The sequence below is a fragment of the Microcebus murinus genome, chromosome 14 (genome assembly GCF_040939455.1).
Source record: "Microcebus murinus isolate Inina chromosome 14, M.murinus_Inina_mat1.0, whole genome shotgun sequence".
Taxonomy (NCBI): Eukaryota; Metazoa; Chordata; class Mammalia; order Primates; family Cheirogaleidae; genus Microcebus; species Microcebus murinus.
Window position 1 is genome coordinate 78,856,685 of NC_134117.1, and position 20,274 is coordinate 78,876,958.

A 20,274-nucleotide genomic window follows, 5' to 3' on the forward strand; every position below is an offset into this window, starting at 1 on the left:
AGACTTTCAGAAGATGATCTGGCTGCACATGAGCAACGGATGGGTGCCTGGGTGGCAGAGGGACAGCCAGGTGGGAGATGCTGCCACCTCAACAGGCTGGGCACAGAGGACAGTGCGGGAAGTGGTGCCATCTCAGGGTGGCTGGCTAGCAGCTGGCTGAGACCCCCCCACTGGTTCACCCTGGCTCCTTCCCTGCTGCAGACCTGAGCCCTGTGCTGGACACCCCACCAGAGGGCTGGAAACCAGCAAGTCCTGAAAGTGAGGCAGAAACCAGTGGACGAACTGCACTGGCTCAGAAGCTCCCCAGGAAGGACTTTCACACAGACGGGCCTGTGTCACGTCAGAGGGTGTGGCCTGTGCCTTGCACTGTCAGGGACGAGGGCCCACATGGGGATGTGTGATAGCTACTGACAGAAACGCTGTAGACAATAGGTGGTACCCAGAACTTTCCTGATCCTCACAGTGTTTGAAGCCTGTTTCTGCACATGCCCCATTCTCGGGAGCGAACGGGTGTGCGTGCAGGTGGGGATGTGTTCTATCTCCCCCTTTTCACCTAAGCAATATGGCGGGTTGAACTCCCCATCTCATCTCATCCTCCCAGAGAGGGAATACCCACGCACTCCGGCCACGGCCTCCCCGAGGGCAGCCTGTGCTTTGTCACTCCTCAGCATTGGGCCCGGCCCTGTCTTGCATCGGCCAAGAGGATGTGAGCGCCATGACTCAAGCAGAGGCCTGAGATGCGCTTGTGTTTGGGGCCTGCCCTCTTATGCTCTAGGCAGAGCCACAAAGAAGCCTGCTCTGGGCAGCCTGGCAGCCTCGACAGAGAAACAGCCTGGCTGGAATCAAACCTGTAGCCCCGCCCACCCCAGCCAACTGCAGGCTGTGACCGAGACACAGATGCTTGTCTGCCACTGAGAGCTGGTTACTAGCGATGGCTGACCAGGAACATAGCCGTAAACCTCGCTCGCGCAGCACTGCGTCCTGCCAGGCAGCATGCTGGCCACTTTCCATGTAACTCAGACGCCAACCCTAAGACACAGACATTGCCAGCTCTGTTTCACAGCAGGTGAAAACCCCTGTCCAAGGTCATGGCCAGCACGAGCAACAGCCCAGAATCCAGGCTTGTCTGCCTCCAAAGCCCATGCCTGCGCCACAGCGGACCCCACTCCTGGGGACTATGCCTTGGATGAGCAAAGCCCATCGCTTTAATCCAGGACTCTGTTTTCTTCAACACACGTTGCACAGGCTTGCCCGTCTCTTCCAAATTGTGACTGAGCTGTTCATCTGTGGACACCAAAGGAGCCAGCGCTGCAGACGACTGGGACAGCCTCCTCAAAGGGAGGCCCAGGGAGACCCCCTGCCCACTGCCAATACTGCATGCTGTACCCCATGGTCGCTCCGCGATCACCTGCTAACTGTGAGAAGTCATGTGCCGGGAGAGATGGTGGCGCTCCCGGAAGTGCTCTTGACACACGGGGCAGGTGAGGGCCTCTTCTCTCCGCTTCTTAGAATGCGGGTCTGGCCCTGTGGGCTCCTTTTTGTGGTGGGACCGCATGTGGAAGACCAGGTCGGACGTCAGGCGGAAGGAGAGGTTGCACTTTGCACACCAGTTCTGGGTGGACAAACCCAGGGAGGTGAGGGTGGGTGGCAGGAGGGCCCATGAAGTGGGGGAAGAAGACAAGGGTGTCAGTGCCTGGGCCTGCGTGTGGTCCAGTGACAGCCTAGGGGCACCCAGGAAAGCGCTGCAGAATGGAGCATTTTGTGGCAACATTTGCAAGTTCCAGAAATCACTGATCAAAAGTTTGGGAGTTGAAAGTCGACCCCAACAAGAGGTGTCTGCAGTGTTGATGAGTCCAGACAGCTCACCCAGGGCATCTGCAGATTCACCTGCGGGGAAGACAGGGGTTGGCCCAGGCCTTTCTGCTGCTCGCTTGGTTGGCTTGCTGAAGGCGCTTCTCTGCTCCCCTCGGCTTCTACTGGGCCACACAGACAAGACTATGCTGCTAACTGGGTCCCTGGGGACATCCTGGATCAGCTGTGCGGGGCCAGGCTGGTCTGCAGGGTCATCCTGCCCCCTCTCCTGGGCCTGACCGCCCGCCAGCCTCTCCTCGAGCCTCGGCAGCTCCATGAAGGCGCTCTGCCTTTGCTCCCCACATGCCTTCTGGGGCAGCGGCTTGCCCAGGCTGGGTGTGCCCACTGCCACCGACAGCGCCAGCGCAGCACAGGCGGCATCCCGCAGCCCCCTGCCCACAGCAGCCTCGCAGCCCAGGCGGTTCGTTTTCTGGAGCAGCACCGGCTTGCGGCCCTGGCCCTGCTCAGGTTCACTGAGCTTCCATCTGTCTGCAGCCGACAGGCCCAGCGGGGCCCCCTTCTCAGCAGCCATGCTGGGCCGTGGGCCCGGGCCACGGGAGACTCTCCAGCCCCACCAGTGTTCAGGGCTCTGAGGTTCCTCAGGGCTTGGCCAAGGGAGAAGCCAGGAGATGGGAGAGCTCGCCGGGATGGCTGGGCCAGACACACTCGGCCACGGGCCCTGCAGAGAGAGGAAGCGACAAGCAGTAAGACAGGCATTCACTGCCACACGGGCAAACACATCCTCAGGCTGGCATCTGAGAAGCTACCTGATGCTCTGGCCTCCTTTGCCTCTGTGGAATGGGAGCACCGACCACACTGCCTCCAAGGAGAGGGGCATTTGGACAGCACTGGACTCCAGAGCCTACCCCCAGTGGCAGGCCTGGGGACAGAGGTCACTGTTGAAAACACCCGGGAGCAGCAGCCCCTGGTCGCAGGATCCCCTGGCAGAAACGGCTGAGAAAGTGAGAGGCTGGAGGGAAGGGAAGAGCCTGCTCTGGGGACAGCGCGCAGCCCCCAGGGCCCTGCAGGACCTTCTGGATCGTCTGTCCGTGCGCAGCCACAAATGCGAGGAAGCCGTGTGCTCACCCTGTGGTCCTCGCTGAGTGTGGAGGACACCAGGAGGCCACAGCACCAGGGGGTCGCAGCACTGGAGGACTGTGCACGTCACAGTCCCTGCTCCTCACAGTACCCTTCTCTGTCCTTGCTCTGGCTTCAAGCTTCTGCTCCTCAGGCTGCCGTGTCCTTGCAGGCAAGCAGCCCTTTTGATGGCTTCACACCCCACCAGCTTCCACGTGGTCTCCTTCCACTTGCTCCAAGCCAGGCTTGCTGTGAGAGCCTTATGTCCCACGCTGCCCCTTGCTGCCGTCCCAGCCCCTTGCTATCAGGCAGTGGCCCCCCCTTGGTGGCCCGGGACACCCAGCAGTGGCCACTTCTCAGGCTTATGCATTTGCCCAGCCAAGCTTCCCAGGGTTACCAAGACACCCGCGTGTGTTGTCTCAGGCCTCAGTGTGCACAGAGTGCTCAGAGTGCAGCAGACAGCTGCACTCCCCTCGGACCTGTGAACACCGGCTCATTCCACAGTGGGGCTCAGGCACAGCCTCCTCCCTGAGGACCCCCAGATCCTCTCTGGCACAGACGGCACTCCCTCCTGCCCACCACTGCTGTCCTGGGCACCAAAGGCTCACACGCAGGCGTGGCAGGGAGGTGGCTACCTGCAGTGGAGGGGCACCCCTGGATTTCCAACTGTGACACAGATTGAAAGGCGAGGCCAAACCAAGGGTCTCCAGCCTCTTCCCGTTCCTTCGTCTCCCCCTGGCTCTAGTGCTGCCCCCACGAGAACCCGCCTGGTTCTTCCTTGGGGAAGTAGCAGAGCGGTTCGCCATTTGAACTCACTGAGAAGAAAGCTGATTGGTCTGTGGGTGCCAAGGTCACTGTGCCGGTGGGAAGCCCAGCGAGCTCGGGCTCTCAATGTGCCCTTCCTTCAGGTGCTGGATGGGCCGCCCTGAGGAGGGTCAGAACTGCCTGATGGGAGAACAGAACAAAGATGTTCACCACATTGTTTATGGTGGAGAAAAACAGTAAACGCCTAAATGCCTAACTACAAGAACTGGCAAATAGAGTATGATGCATACCCAACACAAAACACTATGCAGCCTTGGACAGTGGCATGTGCTATGCTTACAATATAATGTTGAGGAGGAAAAAGGACAAAAAGATTATATATTTGGTATCATCTATTCTATGAAAAAATACATAAGCCAAAGGAATACCCTGGGGAAAAACATAAAGATTACTAGGTCATATTCTTCACTGGCTGACTCGCTGGGCCTGTGCTAGGTGGCATAGCAACAGTGACGACAAGGCCAGAGCACAGGGACCTGCACATGCGTGCGCGCCACACACCAGCAAGCGCGGCGTCCGAGCAGAACCCGAGACCCAGCAGGGCAGACAGGGCTCACGGAAGGTGGGGCTGTGGCAGGAGGACGCGCACCACCGTAGGGTGGCCGCTGGGCGACACTGAGCCAGCCAAGTGCAGGCCTGCGGGTGCCGGCTCCCTCCGGCCGGGACCGCCCACGGTGGCCACTTCTCAGGCCTGTGCCTTCCTGCCCAGCCAAGCAAGACCTGATTGTTTTTATAAACAAATGATTCATTTTTAAAGTATGGCTATAAAAACTATGCAACAGTGTGGAAGAAAGCTTACAGTGTCGTGTTGAGCAAAGTGTTAGATACAAATCAACAGTAAAACAGACAGGGTTGGGGGCAACGGTGGGCTCTCCCTTCCACTGGCACAGTTCTGGGGTGTGGCTAGGCACTGCTCCAAGGCTTTTCTGTTTCTGACTGTGGAGCATACAGATTTGGTTGTCCGTCCCTTCTGGAAATCCTACAAACTATCTAATATCCTGTAATAAACCTCTTTCTGATTAATTTTTTTTTAAAAAAAAGCTATAGAAAAAAGCTCTATCCACCAAAAAACATTCAAAACATACTAAAACTATATATAAGAAAATATACATATGTATATATGCCATAATATACCCTATACTATACAATAGCATGTATATAATATACCATATGCTGTAAACTGTATATATACTATATACACTACGGTGATGTTAGTATTATGGAATTTAGGATGATGGTTTTCTCTTTCTATTTTCCAATATTTTAACACCATGCTGGTCTTATTTTAATGTTTTGTTTTGTTAAGCAGTTGATTGCTTTAAAACAGGGCAATGCCCTCCTTGGCTTGGTCTGGCTGGAACTCTGCGACGCTGTCTTCACAAGCCGGGGGAGCTGCCCCGCCTGCTCTGGGAAGTAACTCTGCAGTAGTCCCTCCCCTACTCTGCCTTGGAAAGAGAAGTCCTGGCTCCTACTCTGGAGGCTGCAAGGAGCCCAGGGCCTGCAAGACAGAACAGGGGCCCTCCTGCTGCTGCAGAGCGCACTGTTGTGGAGGTTCAGGGTCTGTCTCACGCCGCCTGGAGAGACCTGGCCTCCACCCAGCTGTGACTGGCGTCTGCACAAGCATGCCCAGAGCCACAGGGACAAAAGGGGATCTTTAGAAGAAGGGAGGAAATGCCTGAGCACGCGGGTCACATCAGCCTTTGAGCAAAGTGTGTTTCATTTTCTGTTCATTCATTCATTCAATAACACGAACAGGCACCTACTATATTCAGGCTCCAGTCTACATAAAACTGGTGGCTCTCACATGGAGGGAATTCTAAGTAGCTAAAAAATGGCTGGAGGGGAGGGTGAGACAGGAAATCAAACACTGGTGCAGCCTGGCCTAGGACGAGACCACTGGTGCGGGATGCAGAGCAGGAGGCCCAAAGAGAGCGTCAGTCCTAGACTCAGTCCCGAGACAGCAGCCCCTGGCTGTGCCCACGCTGGATGCAGGATAGGAAATGGTGATGGAGGGTGGAGGACAGAGCACATCCTCAGGCATCTGGCCAAGGACTCAGCTGGCCATGCTCAGAGGAAGGACATCGACCTGCCTGCCCTCCCTAGCCTGCCCCGCTGTGCCCCGGCCTGTCTCCAGTGACATGTGGCCAGGTCTTTTCTGGAAGCTTAGGGCTCCTATGCTTTCTATGTGTGGGCAAAACAGAGCCCGGCATGCAGCATGAGTCAAGAAAAACAGAAAAAAGAATGATAAAACAGCAAGTGCATAAAGCTACCTAGCTCTAAACCTCCTTCCACCTCTATCACTGTCCCCCAATTCCTCTGGGGCTCATGAAAATTCCTGAAAAAGCATGAGAAACCTTTGCAAATAAAGTTAGGGTCACATGCAAATAAAAGACCAGGCCAGATAAAGAAAAATACCAAAGATGCCAGGAGGGCCCTGACCTCCCCAGGGAGGCGGCCCTTGGCCTGCGGGCGAGAGGAGCACACTCCCCTGGCAGCCCCTAAGGGGGTCAGACCTCACATGTGTCCAGGGCTCCTTGGTGGCGGGAGGGTGGGGCCAAGGCTGCCTCCACCTGCTCTGGAATCAGGTACCTGCCACGCGGTGTCAGTGCTGGTGTGAGAAAGCAGGGCAAGGCCACACCCACAGCACAGAGCTCCGGAGCTCGCTCTGTGCCTCAGCAAGAACCAAGAGGCAAAATGACACAGAAAGGCACAGTGAAGAGTGGGAAGGATGTGGATGTGAATCTCATCTCCATGCATGTGCTGGGGAGCTTCAGGCATGAGACATACAAGCCCCCTGAGTGCCTATGGGTCATGGCAGGAAATTAACTATTTGAGCAGTACAATACTGTCTATACGGAGCCGCGTACCATGCCCAGCCACGGCAGTCCCCAGGCAATGCTCACTCCTTCCTCTGTGGCCAAAGGGCAGGAACACAATGAGGGGCCTGGAGAAGTAAAAAGAGAGTGCCCCGTGCAGTGCAGCCCCACGCTGGGGAAGACAAAGTCTTCTGCAGTCACAGGAGCACCCTTGTCCCTGAGATCCTTGGAGTCTCAGGGATATATAATGTGCTACCTTCTTAATTGAATAAAGGGGCCAGTGCGGTGTGCAAGGGATGGCCCGCCAGGCCTTGCCCACGTACCCTCAGGGAACACCAAACAAACATTCAGGTCTCAGGTGCTCCACTCACCTGCGCTGCATTCTTGCACCTTCACCACATGCCTAAATGTACTGTCAAATCAAGCCGGAATTTACGACAAAGCAAAATAACAAGAAAAGCTTGCTGAGAAGCAGCAAGCAACAGTTAAGGCTCTTGGTTTTGAGTCTCAGTTTAAGCACTTAGAGATGGCCTTGGGCAGGTCCTTGGGAGACCTCATTCACTACAAAATGAGGAGGTCAGGCTGGATGGCCTCTATGGTTTTAAGTACCACAGGGCTCCACATGATTCCTTTATGTGGCATCATGATGCACCTCTTGTGATCAGTCTGTTTTTTGGGAGGTTTTCTTGACCAGCTAATGGGCAAAAAATAGAACAAATGAATGATCCAGGGAAGATCTGGTAATAGCCACGCCACAGTGGGATGTTTCTGTCAAGCACACCCAAAGTTGTTCTTTTAATGTCCATGAACCTTCAAATGCAAGCACGACTCTGGACTCCTTCTGACAGAGGTGAATTAATAGGCCCCTGTGAGCAGATTTCTGGTTACTGTGACACTTCATAGTGATTTCTAGCATCTCTCAGGTTCTAGCAATCAGAGCTTCCCAGCTGGAGACGACGGCCTCTACTCCAAGCAGTTTAAGCCCAAAGGAATTTATTATAGGGTGTTGTGTGGCTCATAAAATCTCTAGGAGAGCCAGAGACCAAGCTCGAGTGCCCTCCTAGGGTCACCATAGCCAGAAAAACATCTAACCCTGCTCTGGCACTGTCTAGGAGACAGCACCCATCAAGGGACCAAATTCTGTGACCCCACAAGACCAGATACCCCTGCCCCCATGGCTGCCAGAAGATCTCGCCTGCCCACCAAAGACTTCACCTCACAGGACTCGCCTCCACAGCCAGGGCCAGCTGGTGTGAGTGGCGCTGGGCAGGGCCCGTGTCGAAGGGCTCCCTGGTGGCAGGGAGTCTGGGCAATGCAGGTCCAGCTTTCCAACCTTGACAGTGCAGGGACCCAGTGAGATGGGGCTAGACCGCTGCTGACTGAACCAGTGACAGCATCTGTCACTGTGGCACTTGACAAAGCCCGCCCCACCAGGAGGCTGAGAAGACACAGCCATGCAACTCTGTCTGGAAGGCTTTCTTCCCTGTCCGCAACTTTAAGACAGAAAGGTTTGCTCAGCATGTGGCCAGTGCTGTGTTGGAGCCAGCCCACAGTGGCTTGTGAGGTTTTCAGGAGCAATGTGAGCTAGCTGTTTCAGCACAGACTTACAGTCAAGTGACTTATATGAAAAACAAAGGCAATAAACACTCAAAATTCCTCTCTTCCTGATTATTCTACTACATTTCACTATGACCTTGGACATGACTCCATGGACCGTGTCTCCCTGGTGGCAGCAGGGGCTCGCTGCCATGCACCTCTTCCTAACTGCACAACCAGTGACATGTTCAGTAGCATGAAGTCAGCCACGGTGGGAGAATTCACGGCAAATGCTATATATCAGGCCTTCATTTCTTGCTTTGTTGATTATCTGGACTTAAGAAGTGATGGAAAAAAATGTCAATAATTCAGATTAAACTGAAAATTGTGTCTTGTCTACAGCTATTACATTGTGAACAGCACACAAATTAAGGGACTATTCCTCCAAAACTCGGATTTAGCAAACAGGTCACTCAAATCACTCATAAGTGAGGTTCTGACATACATTCATTGTTCCACCTTCATCTTACACTTTATTATAAATGAAACCATCACCCAAAATTCGTGTTGGAGCCACATGCTGAGAGCAAGTTGTTAAACATTTACCAGCACATCACAACATGGGCCCCAAATACCTCTGAGTGCTGGGCACTGGAATAGTCAGAGAGACCCTTCCGGACAGGGAGGAAGGCCTCCAAAGGGCAGGCAGGAAGAGGAAGAGAAAAGAGAGGGCAGAGGGAACTGCATTAGCTAATGCCAGGCAGTGACAAGACTGGGCTAGAAGTAAATCAGGAGTGTTTTGTAAGGACTGTTTATGGAGAGTAAGATCAAGTGGTCCAGCTACAGGGACCTACACCATAGCTCTTAGCGATGATAATCCCTCATTTATTCAACAAGTGCGAATCTTGGCTGGCCCTGGAGATGCTCCACGTGCAGTAAGAAAGGAAAATACTTCATTGTAATAGGACCCAGGATAGAGAAAGGACTGCATTAGTGGTGAGGAGAGAATGCTGCAGGGTCAGGGATGGACAGTCACCGACCATGTGCTATCTGGGGGACCTGAGGAGTGCCCCTCCATTGAGGAGGTGATATTAGCTCTGGGTGTTGATGGATGATTGGGAGTTCACCAAGTGGGGATGAGAAAATGGCACAGGCAAAGCTCTGGTGGCAAAGAAGGGCTGGGCAATGCCAGCAACAAGGAAAAGGCAAAAGACAGGCACTCCGCAAGACAGAGAGCTCCGCCCGCCCGCTCCCATAAATACTGACTTTCTACTCACACTAGCCAGGTCAGACCCCACATGAAATCCAGCCCCACTGGGTAAGGTAGGGGAGGGGGAGGAACAGGGTCACAGTCGGAGCTGGATTTGCACAACTCCTTTCTCTGAAGAGCTCTGGACTTGACACCCAGTAACATCTGCGTCCTCTAGCTAGCCTTGAAAGCACCTGCCCCTCTGCCCTCTGCCCCAGTCACAGCTCAGATGGGGCTGACGCAGTCACACTACGTCCAGCCTCCTGCAGACAGCAGGGCCCACAGAACAGGGACTAAGCCCAAGGTGCTCAGTGACTCCCAGTGCAGACTCCACAGGGACCACACCCACACTTCTGGGGCCCATGGCCAGACTCACGCTCAGAGGTGACTTCCTTCGCCCAGCGGAAACCATAATCCAGTGTTGCTTCCTTCCAGAGCTTGCAGCTTCACCCTGTGTAGACTTCCGGGGACCCTCAGAGGCCAAGTGGAAGGAAGAGGCTGCTTACTCCAAACACCATCGGGGCCGCTACACCAAGGCTTGGGGTGCAGGGCCACCTTTGGCAGCTACACCAAAGCTTGGGGTGCAGGGCCACCTTCGGCTGCTACGCCAAGGCTTGGGGTGCAGGGCCACCTTCGGCAGCTACGCCAAGGCTTGGGGTGCAGGGTCACCTTCGGCAGCTACGCCAAGGCTTGGGGTGCAGGGCCACCTTCGGCAGCTACGCCAAGGCTTGGGATGCAGGGCCACCTTCGGCAGCTACGCCAAGGCTTGGGGTGCAGGGCCACCTTCGGCAGCTACGCCAAGGCTTGGGGTGCAGGGCCACCTTCGGCTGCTACGCCAAGGCTTGGGGTGCAGGACTACCTTCAGCAGCCTGCCCTGGCCATGCTCGATGTCGCCCCTGCCACCCAGCTGGACTCTCCACCCCTGTAGAGACCATGTCCATGTCTGATCGACCTTGGTGGCCCCCACAAGGCACCCTGGGGGACATGTAGAAGACTCTCAGGAAGTGTGCGCTACACTGAATGGCCCCTGGTGCCCGAGTTCTTAACTGGTTGATGGGAAGGAAGATTACATGACGTCTATGACCACGCACGGAGCAGACATCAGATGGTTTTGTCTGGTGCTGCCCTGTCTAACCAAAGCCAGTTTCACTTTAGGAAATTGCCTATGTGTTCATGCTACTGGGATTCTCTGAAGCAGCTCAATCCCTGTCTTTATTGGGGGGATGGGGCACATGTGGAGACAGGGTCTTGCTCTGTTGCCCGGACTAGAGTGCAGTGGCATCATCATGACTCACTGCAGCTTCCAACTCCTAGACTCAGGCAATCCTCCTGCCTCAGCCTCCAAGTAGCTGGGACTACAGGTGCATACCATCAGGCCCAGCTACTTTTTTATGTGTGGTAGAGATGAGGTCTCGCTATTGCCCAGGCTGGTCCTGAAATCCTAAACTCAGGTGATCCTCCTGCTTTGGTCTCCCAGAGTGCCAGGACTGCAGGTGTGAGCCACTGTGCCCAACCCAATCCCTGTTCTTTTTGAGCTTAAGTTCTCCAGTGCTCCCTCTGAAGCTGTGATCTGACCCCACACACCTCACCACACCCCTGCTGTAACTTTCTAATTAATTCTTGCTTGGCTAAGTTGACTGGAGTTGGTTTTTTAGCTCATCTGCAAAGAAGCCTGCTTGCTACAGAGGCCATAACTAGTTCACCCCAATTTGGAGCGCTATACCTCCAGAGCTCTACCTGGAAGCAATGATAACGCCACATACATACACATACACACACACCACACAAACACACACACACACACACACACACACACACGGACTGCCACCCAGAGGCACCTGCTCAGCCCTGCCCCTGCACCTATCAGCATCCAGGCAGCAGCCACCACATTAACAGAGCACAAAGGGCCCCTCCTGCCAGCTCTGACCCAGTTAAGGGCAGTTTTCTTTCCCTGCCGGTTGGCTTGCTAATTCTCTCCTGACCCTCAGCAGCGCCAGGCCACTGCAGGCTCTGCAAGCACAGGTGGTCAGAGAGACAAGAGCCTGGAGCAATAAAACACCCAGGCCTGACAGGGTGCATCTGAGCTATGTCTGGCCCCGGACCCATGCAGAAGCAGCCACCTCTTCACCTGGACCCGCCCCTGGAGCAAGTGCGGGTGTTGGTTCTCTCCACACGGGAATCTACTCAAGTCGCCTCTGCTGGCAAATGTCTGCCAACTGTCTGTCTGCTCATGTCAAGCTGCCAGGCATCCACAGGCGGGCTGGCCTCTGGCTTTGCACTGGAGGTGCCCTCGGCATGGAGGGGAAGACATACAATGACCATAGGTTAGATGGCACCAGGAGGTGGCACCAGGAGGAGGTGGCACCTAGGGGGAGGTGGCACCCAGGGAGAGGTGGCACAAGGAGGAGGTGGCACCCAGGGGCAGGTGGCACTAGGAGCAGGTGGCACCAGGAGGAGGTGGCACCAGGAGGGGGTGGCCCCAGGGGGAGGTGGCACCCAGGGAGAGGTGGCACTAGGAGGAGGTAGCACAAGGAGGAGGTGGTACCCAGGAGGAGGTGGCATTAGGAGGAGGTTTCACCCAGAGGGAGATGGCACCAAGGGGGAAGTGGCACTCAGGGGAAGGTGGCATTAGGAGGAGGTGTCACCCAGGGAGAGGTGTCACCCAGGAGGAGGTGGCACCCAGGGAGAGGTGGCACCCAGGGGGAGGTAGCACTAGGAGGAGATGGCACCCAGGGAGAGGTGGCACCCAGGGAGAGGTGGCACCCAGGGGGAGGTGGCACTAGGAGGAGGTGGCACCCAGGGGGAGGTGGCACCCAGGGGAAGGTGGCACTAGGAGGAGGTGGCACCCAGGGAAAGGTGACACCCAGGGAGAGGTGGCACCCAAGGGAAGGTGGCACTAGGGGGAGGTGGCACCCAGGGAGAGGTGACACCCAGGGGAAGGTGGCACCCAGGGGAAGGTGGCACTAGGAGGAGGTGGCATCCAGGGAGAGGTGGCAATAGGAGGAGGTGGCACCAGACCTGTCGGGAAGGCCTTCATCCCTGCCCTGCCCCTCCCAGCCCCATCCTCAAGTTCTGGAAACTAAGAAAGCCATCCTCAGGAGTCCCTCACAGCTGATGAGTGGTTCTGGTGGAACCAAACTCTGCTGTCACTCCAGAGCTGTCACTGTTGGCAGCATTTATCGCCAGAGTCCAGCACCGTAGGCGTGGGGAGCACCAGGCTCACCGGGACCTCCATAGGCGTGTCACGAAGACGCGTGATGTGGCCTCCAGCCAGCCCCTCCCTGTCCGCTGCCGCCTGTGAAGGCAGGCAAACAGCAGGCACTTTCTGTCAGGGGCTCTAGCAGATGAGACAAGGAAGCTGACTTTTTGACAGCCTAAAAGCACAGAAGTTGTGGAGAAAGCAGGAAACGTAAACTGAAAGCTTCAGTGTGCCCACTTTGGCCAAAAGCTTCTGAAGGGCCCCTGTGGTAAAATGGCAGGGCCGCCAGCCCTGCGGGCCCCTCCTCAAGGGAACGCCACGGGCAGCTCTGTGACAGCCCGAGTAATGCTGGCCAAAGTCTCCTGAAAAGGCAGAGACAGAAACACCAGTCCTCCGAGGCACCCACGAAAGCATTCGACCTTTCTGAGCCCCGTTTCCCGTGTGTAAACGGGGCGGGGCCAACTTCCCTCTACAGCCCGCCCAGACCCCAGTGTGCGGCCCAGTGGAGGAAGCCAGCTCTCCCTTTCTCAGGGGACCTGGTCTGTCTGAAGCTTCCTCCTGAGCTGCCATGAGCTCACGCAAAGAACGACCCACACACAGCTCACACACACATATGCAGACACACACATGCTCACACATAAACACGGTCACACACTCGCACACACACTCACATACATCACAGACACACATGCGGTCACACATACATACAAACACTCGCACAGACATATACATACACACTCATTTGCACACACACATATATACACACTCATAGTTGCACACACACACATATCCATACACACACATACCCTCATACACTCACACACACTCCCATACACACACATACATACACTCACAAATACACATGCACACAAACTAACACACACACACCCAGACATACACACACACTCACACATACACTCACAGAGACACACACGCACACGCTCACACACTCACGTGGCATGCAGGCACGCTCACGCGCTCGCTGTCCGCCCCTCAGACGGCCCTCCAGAGGACAGCTGAGCTCCGCACGTGTTGCTCCCAAGGCTGCACAGGGCCCAGCCCACTGTCCTCCGGGTCCCGCTGCACCAGGCCGCCTCCAGGGCTCAGGCCACCGTAGTCAACCACAGCTATGGCCCCTGAGCCGGGACATGACAACCCTCTTCTCAGCACTAAAAATAGAGACGTGGTCTCACAGCAGGAGGGCACATTTACTGTCACGTGCCAGAAGCTTCCACACTTTATTTCATTTGTTTTCACAACCACCACACGAGGGAGGTTCATACCTCAATCCAAGTGCACTTCTCTCCTACCTGCCAAAGGCCACCTTGCTAAACTCAGCGCACACTCCAGCTTGGTGAGGTCACTGCGGGCCTGGACAGTGCCAAACACTCAGGCAGACATCCTGTCCAACTTCACACTCCACCAAAGCTGACATCCAGACATTAATGAGGAGGGGAGATCTGAAGTGGCTGGGGACATTTCATGCCCCGGTACCCCCCCCCAGGGTCACCATTGTCACATGCAGGCATCAGCACTGCATGGCTAAGGCCACTCGGGCAAGTATAAGGACACCTACAAAACTCCTTCTGGGGCCCCACTCCAACTTCCCTCCAGGCTGTCTGTGACAATGGCCAGATCAAAGCCACTCAAAGTGGAATGTGAGTCCAGCGTGGCTTGTTCCTAGGAGCCCCTGCCAGCTCCATACACTCCTCTCCTCTTGCCTCCAGACTCCCAGCCCTTCCCCTTATGCTAGGATCTTTCCCAGGAGCACCCTCACATTTTAGAGTCTCACCCATGCAGGCTGCAACAACGCCTGACCCCCACACCTCTCAGATGAGCACTGCAGGTGTGGGACGGTACCTCAGGTCATGCCAGGCCCTGGGTCAGGGCCCCTGACCACACACAGCAGCTCAGCACTGCCTCACCCCTGCCTTCCTGCGGGCCTCCCCAGGCCCCATGTGCCTGCAGGCCCATCTCCATCCAGACCTCTGTGGCCGAGTGGAGCTGCTCCTCCCTCCCTCCCCTGCCAGAGACACCAGCTGCCCAGATAGTGAATGATCTCTGCAACCTTTGTTCCCCTTGCGCTGAACACAATCCGGAAAGAGCTCTGTGGTCCTCAGCTCTCCTCAACAGGCTCAGCTTGTCGTGGGCACTCACCCCAACACTCTTTACTGTGTGTCCCCTGTCATTGTGCATGTCCCAAGAAAGATTCCTCCTGTCATCCTTGGTTATCTTCCCTCCGACCACACAGAGGCGTCTCCGTGCTCGCCTCACTAGCAAGCGCCTGATTTAATCCCAAGACTCCCGCCGCCGCAGAGCCCTCAGGTCAGGGATCATGAAGCTATGAACTTCGAAACTGTCTGAAACTGAGTTCTCCACGTCTGCAGGGCACTGCCCCATGCTTGGCCTTCCCTCCTATAGGGGACACTTCTCCCTAAGGCTCTGAACCCCCTTGGGCACCCCCTTGGGCACCACCAGGGTCCTGCTACTACCCATCTCAGGGAGTGCTCCACTCAGGGAGGTGAGGCCTCACCAACACTAGTGTTCAAAGCTCGTGATTCTTGGCTTATTTCACATCCCCTGGGCACTGACTGCGGACTGATCCTCCCTTCACCTGGGACCTGCTGGCCACATGCTCCCACGTTACCTGTCTGTGCCGTGACCAGGTTGTCCCAGGTAACCTTCAAGCCTTCCATCCACGTAGAGGTTAAGTGCACGGGCACCAGGCTCAGGGGGCCTAGACTCCAGTCTGGCCCAGCTCTTACCAACCCTGCCTCCTGGGGCAAGGTGTGGGTCCACCCCATGCCTCCGAGTTCTCATCTGCAAAGAGAATCACCTTGGTGCTCACTTCACTGGACTGTCGGAAAGACTGGATGGACTAACACGGTTAAAGTGCCAGAGAGTCCGGCTCAATAAACGTCAGGGAGATAAGCTGTTCTCAGAGGACAAGCAGGTGGAGTAGACATCATGGCCACCTTCCCTCTACTTGTGAGCTCTCCGGAACCAGCATGCAACAGTGTTTAATGAATGACAAAATGGCCTGGGCATTTTTCTCCTTCCGCTCCACTTGCAGAAAAAAGAACTCTTGGCAACCAACTGGATGACCTCATTTTCCTGAGATGGCTGAAGGCACTCTCCACCCCAAGTCAACTGGCCAGCCTCCAGCTGTGGGTCACACACCAGCTCTTACTCCCTGACACCACATAGGCCCCAGGCAGTGCTTTGCTGTGTCTGCCTTTCTCTTCTGCTAAAACAAACAAGAACAGACAGTACCTCCTGTGCCTCCAATCCTTTGGTGTCCCTGGTCTCTGGAGAGGCTTCCCAGGCCTCTGCAGAAGATTCCAGAGGATAGGTATCCATTAACTTATTTTGCATATGTCCTGGGTTTTCCTAACAAAGGGAATACACGTTTCTAGACATGCTCCTGGCTCTGGCACACTGAAAAAATTGCATACTGAAGAGTGGCCCAAGCTTTTCTGCAGGCTGGCTGGTGGTGCCCCAGAGCTAGGGAGAGGAGGGATTCCCGACAGCCCCCACAAGCTCCACTGCCAGCTATGGCTGCAGCTCTCTAGCAGCAATGCCTACTGTGTTCCAGCAAAGCCAAGTATAAGATTCCTGGCACACAGTCAGCCCCAGGCCTGCAGTGAGGCTGCCCTGGTATCAACACCCCTTAGCCATGTGGACCCTCATAGGGGAAAATGGGATCCCATCAGCCACTCAGATGCCCGAGCCTCTGTGGATGCAGGGCCAATGAAAGCAGAGGCCAGTACCTCAAAGGGGTCCTGCTGTGTAGATGGACAGTCAGCCATAGACATGGCCGAGGGTGGCAGCAGGACACTAGAACAAGGAACAGGATTCTACCAAACACCGCCCACTGGCAATGGGCGGATCTGTGTGGAAGGATATTTCAGACACAACTTGCACTGCAACAGGGAAGTCACACAACGGGACTGAATTAGCCCTCCATGCTCAGGCTCCAGGGGATAACTTGGGTTCCAAATCAGCCCTGCCACTCACTACCTGTGTGATCACAGATGACCACTCTGGGCCTCATTCTCCTTATAAGTAAGAGAGGCTGTGATCTCCCCTTCGGGAGCCTCCCAACAGGACTACCAGAGCTCTGTGCATGGCAGGTAGTAAGAGTCCCCAGAATGGCAACTCTCATTCCTCATGAGATTAAGAAATAAAGCAAGATCCCTAAACGGTGGTCACAATTACTGTGCAAACCTTCAGTCTGTGATTACACACCAACTGCTCAGTCAGACCCTCCCAGATGCCAACAATAGAGTCATCCATCTAAGGGTAGAAGGAAGATGTGCTTACAGAGACACAGACTACTTCGTGAAGGAAGGCAAGTTTCAAAGCACTGAAGCCCAAAACTTATTTTTTTTTAACTGGTGTGATTATCTCTTTTAAACAAGGGTTGCCTCTCCTAGATTTCTGAAAGAAAAAGGTGCTAAGCAAATCAGATGAATTCTAAATTATTTGACAACCTTTTACCCCTCCCACCAGATGATACAGTGGAAGTCATAGTTAGATTACTTAAAAGACAATTTAACTCTTTAATCCAGAAAATAGTTTCACCAACCAAAGTTGCATGCACATACCTACAATTTTTTCCAACATTCTTGATCAAAAGTGAGTAAATTCTTTCATTAAACACACTGCACTCTTCCTCCATCATTTCTAACCTCTGCTCACTTGTGTGTGATTTATCTATGGCCAAATTTCCTTTTCTGCAACAACTGAAAAATTAAGTTAGCTGAATTATCAATAAAGGTCACAACAAACTACAATATTAGGTTAAATTATTTCCAAGAAACCAAAGCTTCAAGCTTTAGTTGGTAATTAAGATAATTAAAAACAAACAAGGGTCCTTTTTAAAACTTAGTGTATATATTATGTATGTCTGAACATATATAGACAGGTATGTATCATAAAAATGTCATGAAAAAAATGAAATCACATCTCTCTTGTCATCTTTGTCATCTTTGACAAGATTAAATTTTTAACAGGAATAAAATGTTGCCTGGATACAATACCTCCACTTTATCCCTCAGAAATGAGTGAGACTTGCTTGTCTACATTTGTTCACTTACTAAACCTCTAAGGCAATCTTTGATATTAACTTGAAATATTTTCACCTTGTTCCTACTACCTAATTTACACAAAAATATTAATTTCAAATGCTACAATTATTTTTACAAAATAATCACTCAAGAGCAATTATGTTACTTCATTTCTGTACATCAGAGGCATTGATAAGTACATATTTAGAAACTTACTGTGATTTTTTTATTTCTACTCTTACCCAAGTGTTTCAAATGCAAAGCCCTGGCCTCCCAGTCACCGTCTTCCCCACAGCCCAGCTCTGAATCCTGCACTGGCCTCTCATAGCCTGCCCAGGAGGAAGGTGTGGGTGAGATGGTCCCCCAAATCCTCCTGCAAGGCTTAGCTTCCTGCTGTGGTGTCTGTGCCCACAGTAAAGGCAAAATGTCAAGAAAATAATGCAATCAACGCCTTTTCTCTAAAACCAGGTATTTTCTTTCAGCTCACTCTGAAAATTCGGAAATGTATAATTTGATCATTTATGTGCTTTTTCCCACGACAGGCACTGGACAGGTTACCTGTGCAGATCTTTGGATGTGGTCTGTTGGAGAAAGGATCTGGGCTGATGCAGGGTTCTTGGGCTATTGCCCAGGGCAAGCCCTCGCCGAGAATAAGGGAGCAATACGAGATGAACTGAGGGAGGAAGGGAGGAAGGGAGGAAAGAATTCGAAGAACTGCCGTCTGAAAAGTCACCTTAGGAGAAAAAAAATCAAAGGCACAATTCTTTTGTGCTGAAAAGAAGCGGGGGAGGGGAAGAGAGGAGGAGGGAGGGAGAGGAAGGGGTGGAGGGAGGAGAGAGAGGAAAGTGAGGAGGGGAGAGGGAGAGACAGACAGAAGGAAAAGGAAGAGGGGAAACGGCCAGTGAAGGAGAGACACACAAGAAGAAGTGAGATGGGAGGGAGAGCAACAGGAAGAGAAAGGGGACAGGGAGGCAGGGGCAGGCCGGGCTCCCGACGCGGGAGAGAGGAGGACGCTGGCACCGAGGGAAGGGAAGAAGCCCGCAGAAGGGAGATGGCCCCCGCCCGCGCGCCTCTGCCCCAGCGCTCGCTCACCCGGTCCCGGCGACGCCGGCGCGGGGCGCTCCCGCGGACAGGGCAGCCGCGCCGCGCGCCCGGAACCTGCGCTGGCGCCCGCGGGCGGCCAAGCCCCGCCCCGCCCCGCCTTGGGGGCGGGGCCTCCGCGCCCTCCGCGTGTCGCGGGCCTCGCGGGCTCGAGGGGGCGGGGCCTCGCGGGCTCGAGGGGGCGGGCCTCGCGGGCTCGAGGGGGCGGGGCCTCGCGGGCTCGGGGGGCGGGGCCTCGCGGGCTCGAGGGGGCGGGGCCTCGCGGGCTCGAGGGGGCGGGGCCTCGCGGGCTCGAGGGGGCGGGCCTCGCGGGCTCGAGGGGGCGGGGCCTCGCGGGCTCGAGGGGGCGGGGCCTCGCGGGCTCGAGGGGGCGGGCCTCGCGGGCTCGAGGGGGCGGGGCCTCGCGGGCTCGGGGGGCGGGGCCTCGCGGGCTCGAGGGGGCGGGGCCTCGCGGGCTCGAGGGGGCGGGGCCTCGCGGGCTCGAGGGGGCGGGGCCTCGCGGGCTCGAGGGGGCGGGCCTCGCGGGGAGGGCGCCCCGCGCGGGGACGCACGTTCCGGGTTCGAGACCCCGCCCGGTCCGCTGTGCTGCGGCCGGTGCTGCCCGGGCTCCGCGCCGCGTCCCGCCCTGGCCGGCCGGAGGCGTGGGTGGCGCCTGCGGGTGGGCGGAGGGCGTCGCTTAGGAGCGGCGCCCCTCTCCGCGCTCTGAGCCCTGCGCGCCCCAGCCTCTCCGCACTTGGGCCCGCCGGGCAGAGGCGACGCGGGCGCAGCGGCGCGTGCAGGGCCTGCGGCTCCCGTGGGCGCCGCCGGGACGCGGAGCGGCCTCCTTCCCGCCCGGCTCAGCGGCCCTGCCTCTCCCAGCGCCCAGGAGAGTCGCCCTGCCGCTCACCGGCGCGGCCGCCGCCGCTCCCCTTTCCAGGCTCCCAGGTGTGCAGTGGCTGCACTCTGCCTTAAAGGCCGTTCCCTGACCATTTCAACCTAACATCGCTGCCCGTGGAGGGTGGGATGGGGCAAGGCGGAGAAAATGAGGGTTCAACTACATTAAAAGCCTCTGGATAACCACATGCAGAAGATTGAGACTGGACCCCATCTCTCACCTCTCAGAAGAATCAACTCATGGCGGATAACAGACTTAAATCTAAGTCATGAAACCTTAAGAATTCTAAAAGAAAATGTTGGGAAAACTTTTCTAGACATTGGCCTAGGCAAAGAATTTATGAAGAAGACCCCAAAGGCAATCACAGCAGCAACAAAAAGAAATAAATGGGACCTGATCAAATTAAAAAGCTTCTGCACAGCCAAGGAAACTATCATGAGAGTGAACAGACAACCTACAGAATGGGAGAAAATATTTACATTCTACACATCTGGTAAAGGGCTGATAACAAGACTCTATATAGAACTTAAGAAAATTAAGAAAAAATGAAACAACCCCATCAATAAATGGGCAAAGGACATGAACAGAAACTTTTCAAAAGAAGACAAAATAATGGCTAGGAAACATATTAAAAAGTGTTCGACATCTGTAATCATCAAGGAAATGCAAATCAAAAC

The 20,274-nt window shown here is 55.1% G+C and overlaps 1 protein-coding gene across 2 annotated transcripts; it reads right to left on the minus strand.

Annotated features, from left to right (window-relative positions):
• Nucleotides 1-994: 994 nt before the first annotated feature.
• LOC105863932 (zinc finger protein 488) lies at nucleotides 995-18,775 on the minus strand. Of its 2 annotated transcripts, none has more exons than XM_012751515.2 (2): nucleotides 18,715-18,775; nucleotides 995-2,530 (listed from the first exon to the last, which is right to left on the minus strand). In XM_012751515.2, exon 2 carries the CDS (start codon nucleotides 2,381-2,383, stop codon nucleotides 1,412-1,414), a length of 972 nt encoding a protein of 323 aa, XP_012606969.2. In that variant the 5' UTR covers nucleotides 2,384-2,530; nucleotides 18,715-18,775; the 3' UTR covers nucleotides 995-1,411. The 2 variants fall into 2 exon arrangements, with proteins under 2 accessions (XP_012606969.2, XP_012606958.2); XM_012751504.2 differs by lacking the exon at nucleotides 18,715-18,775 and adding an exon at nucleotides 3,745-4,309.
• Between the last annotated feature and the right edge of the window lie 1,499 nt (nucleotides 18,776-20,274).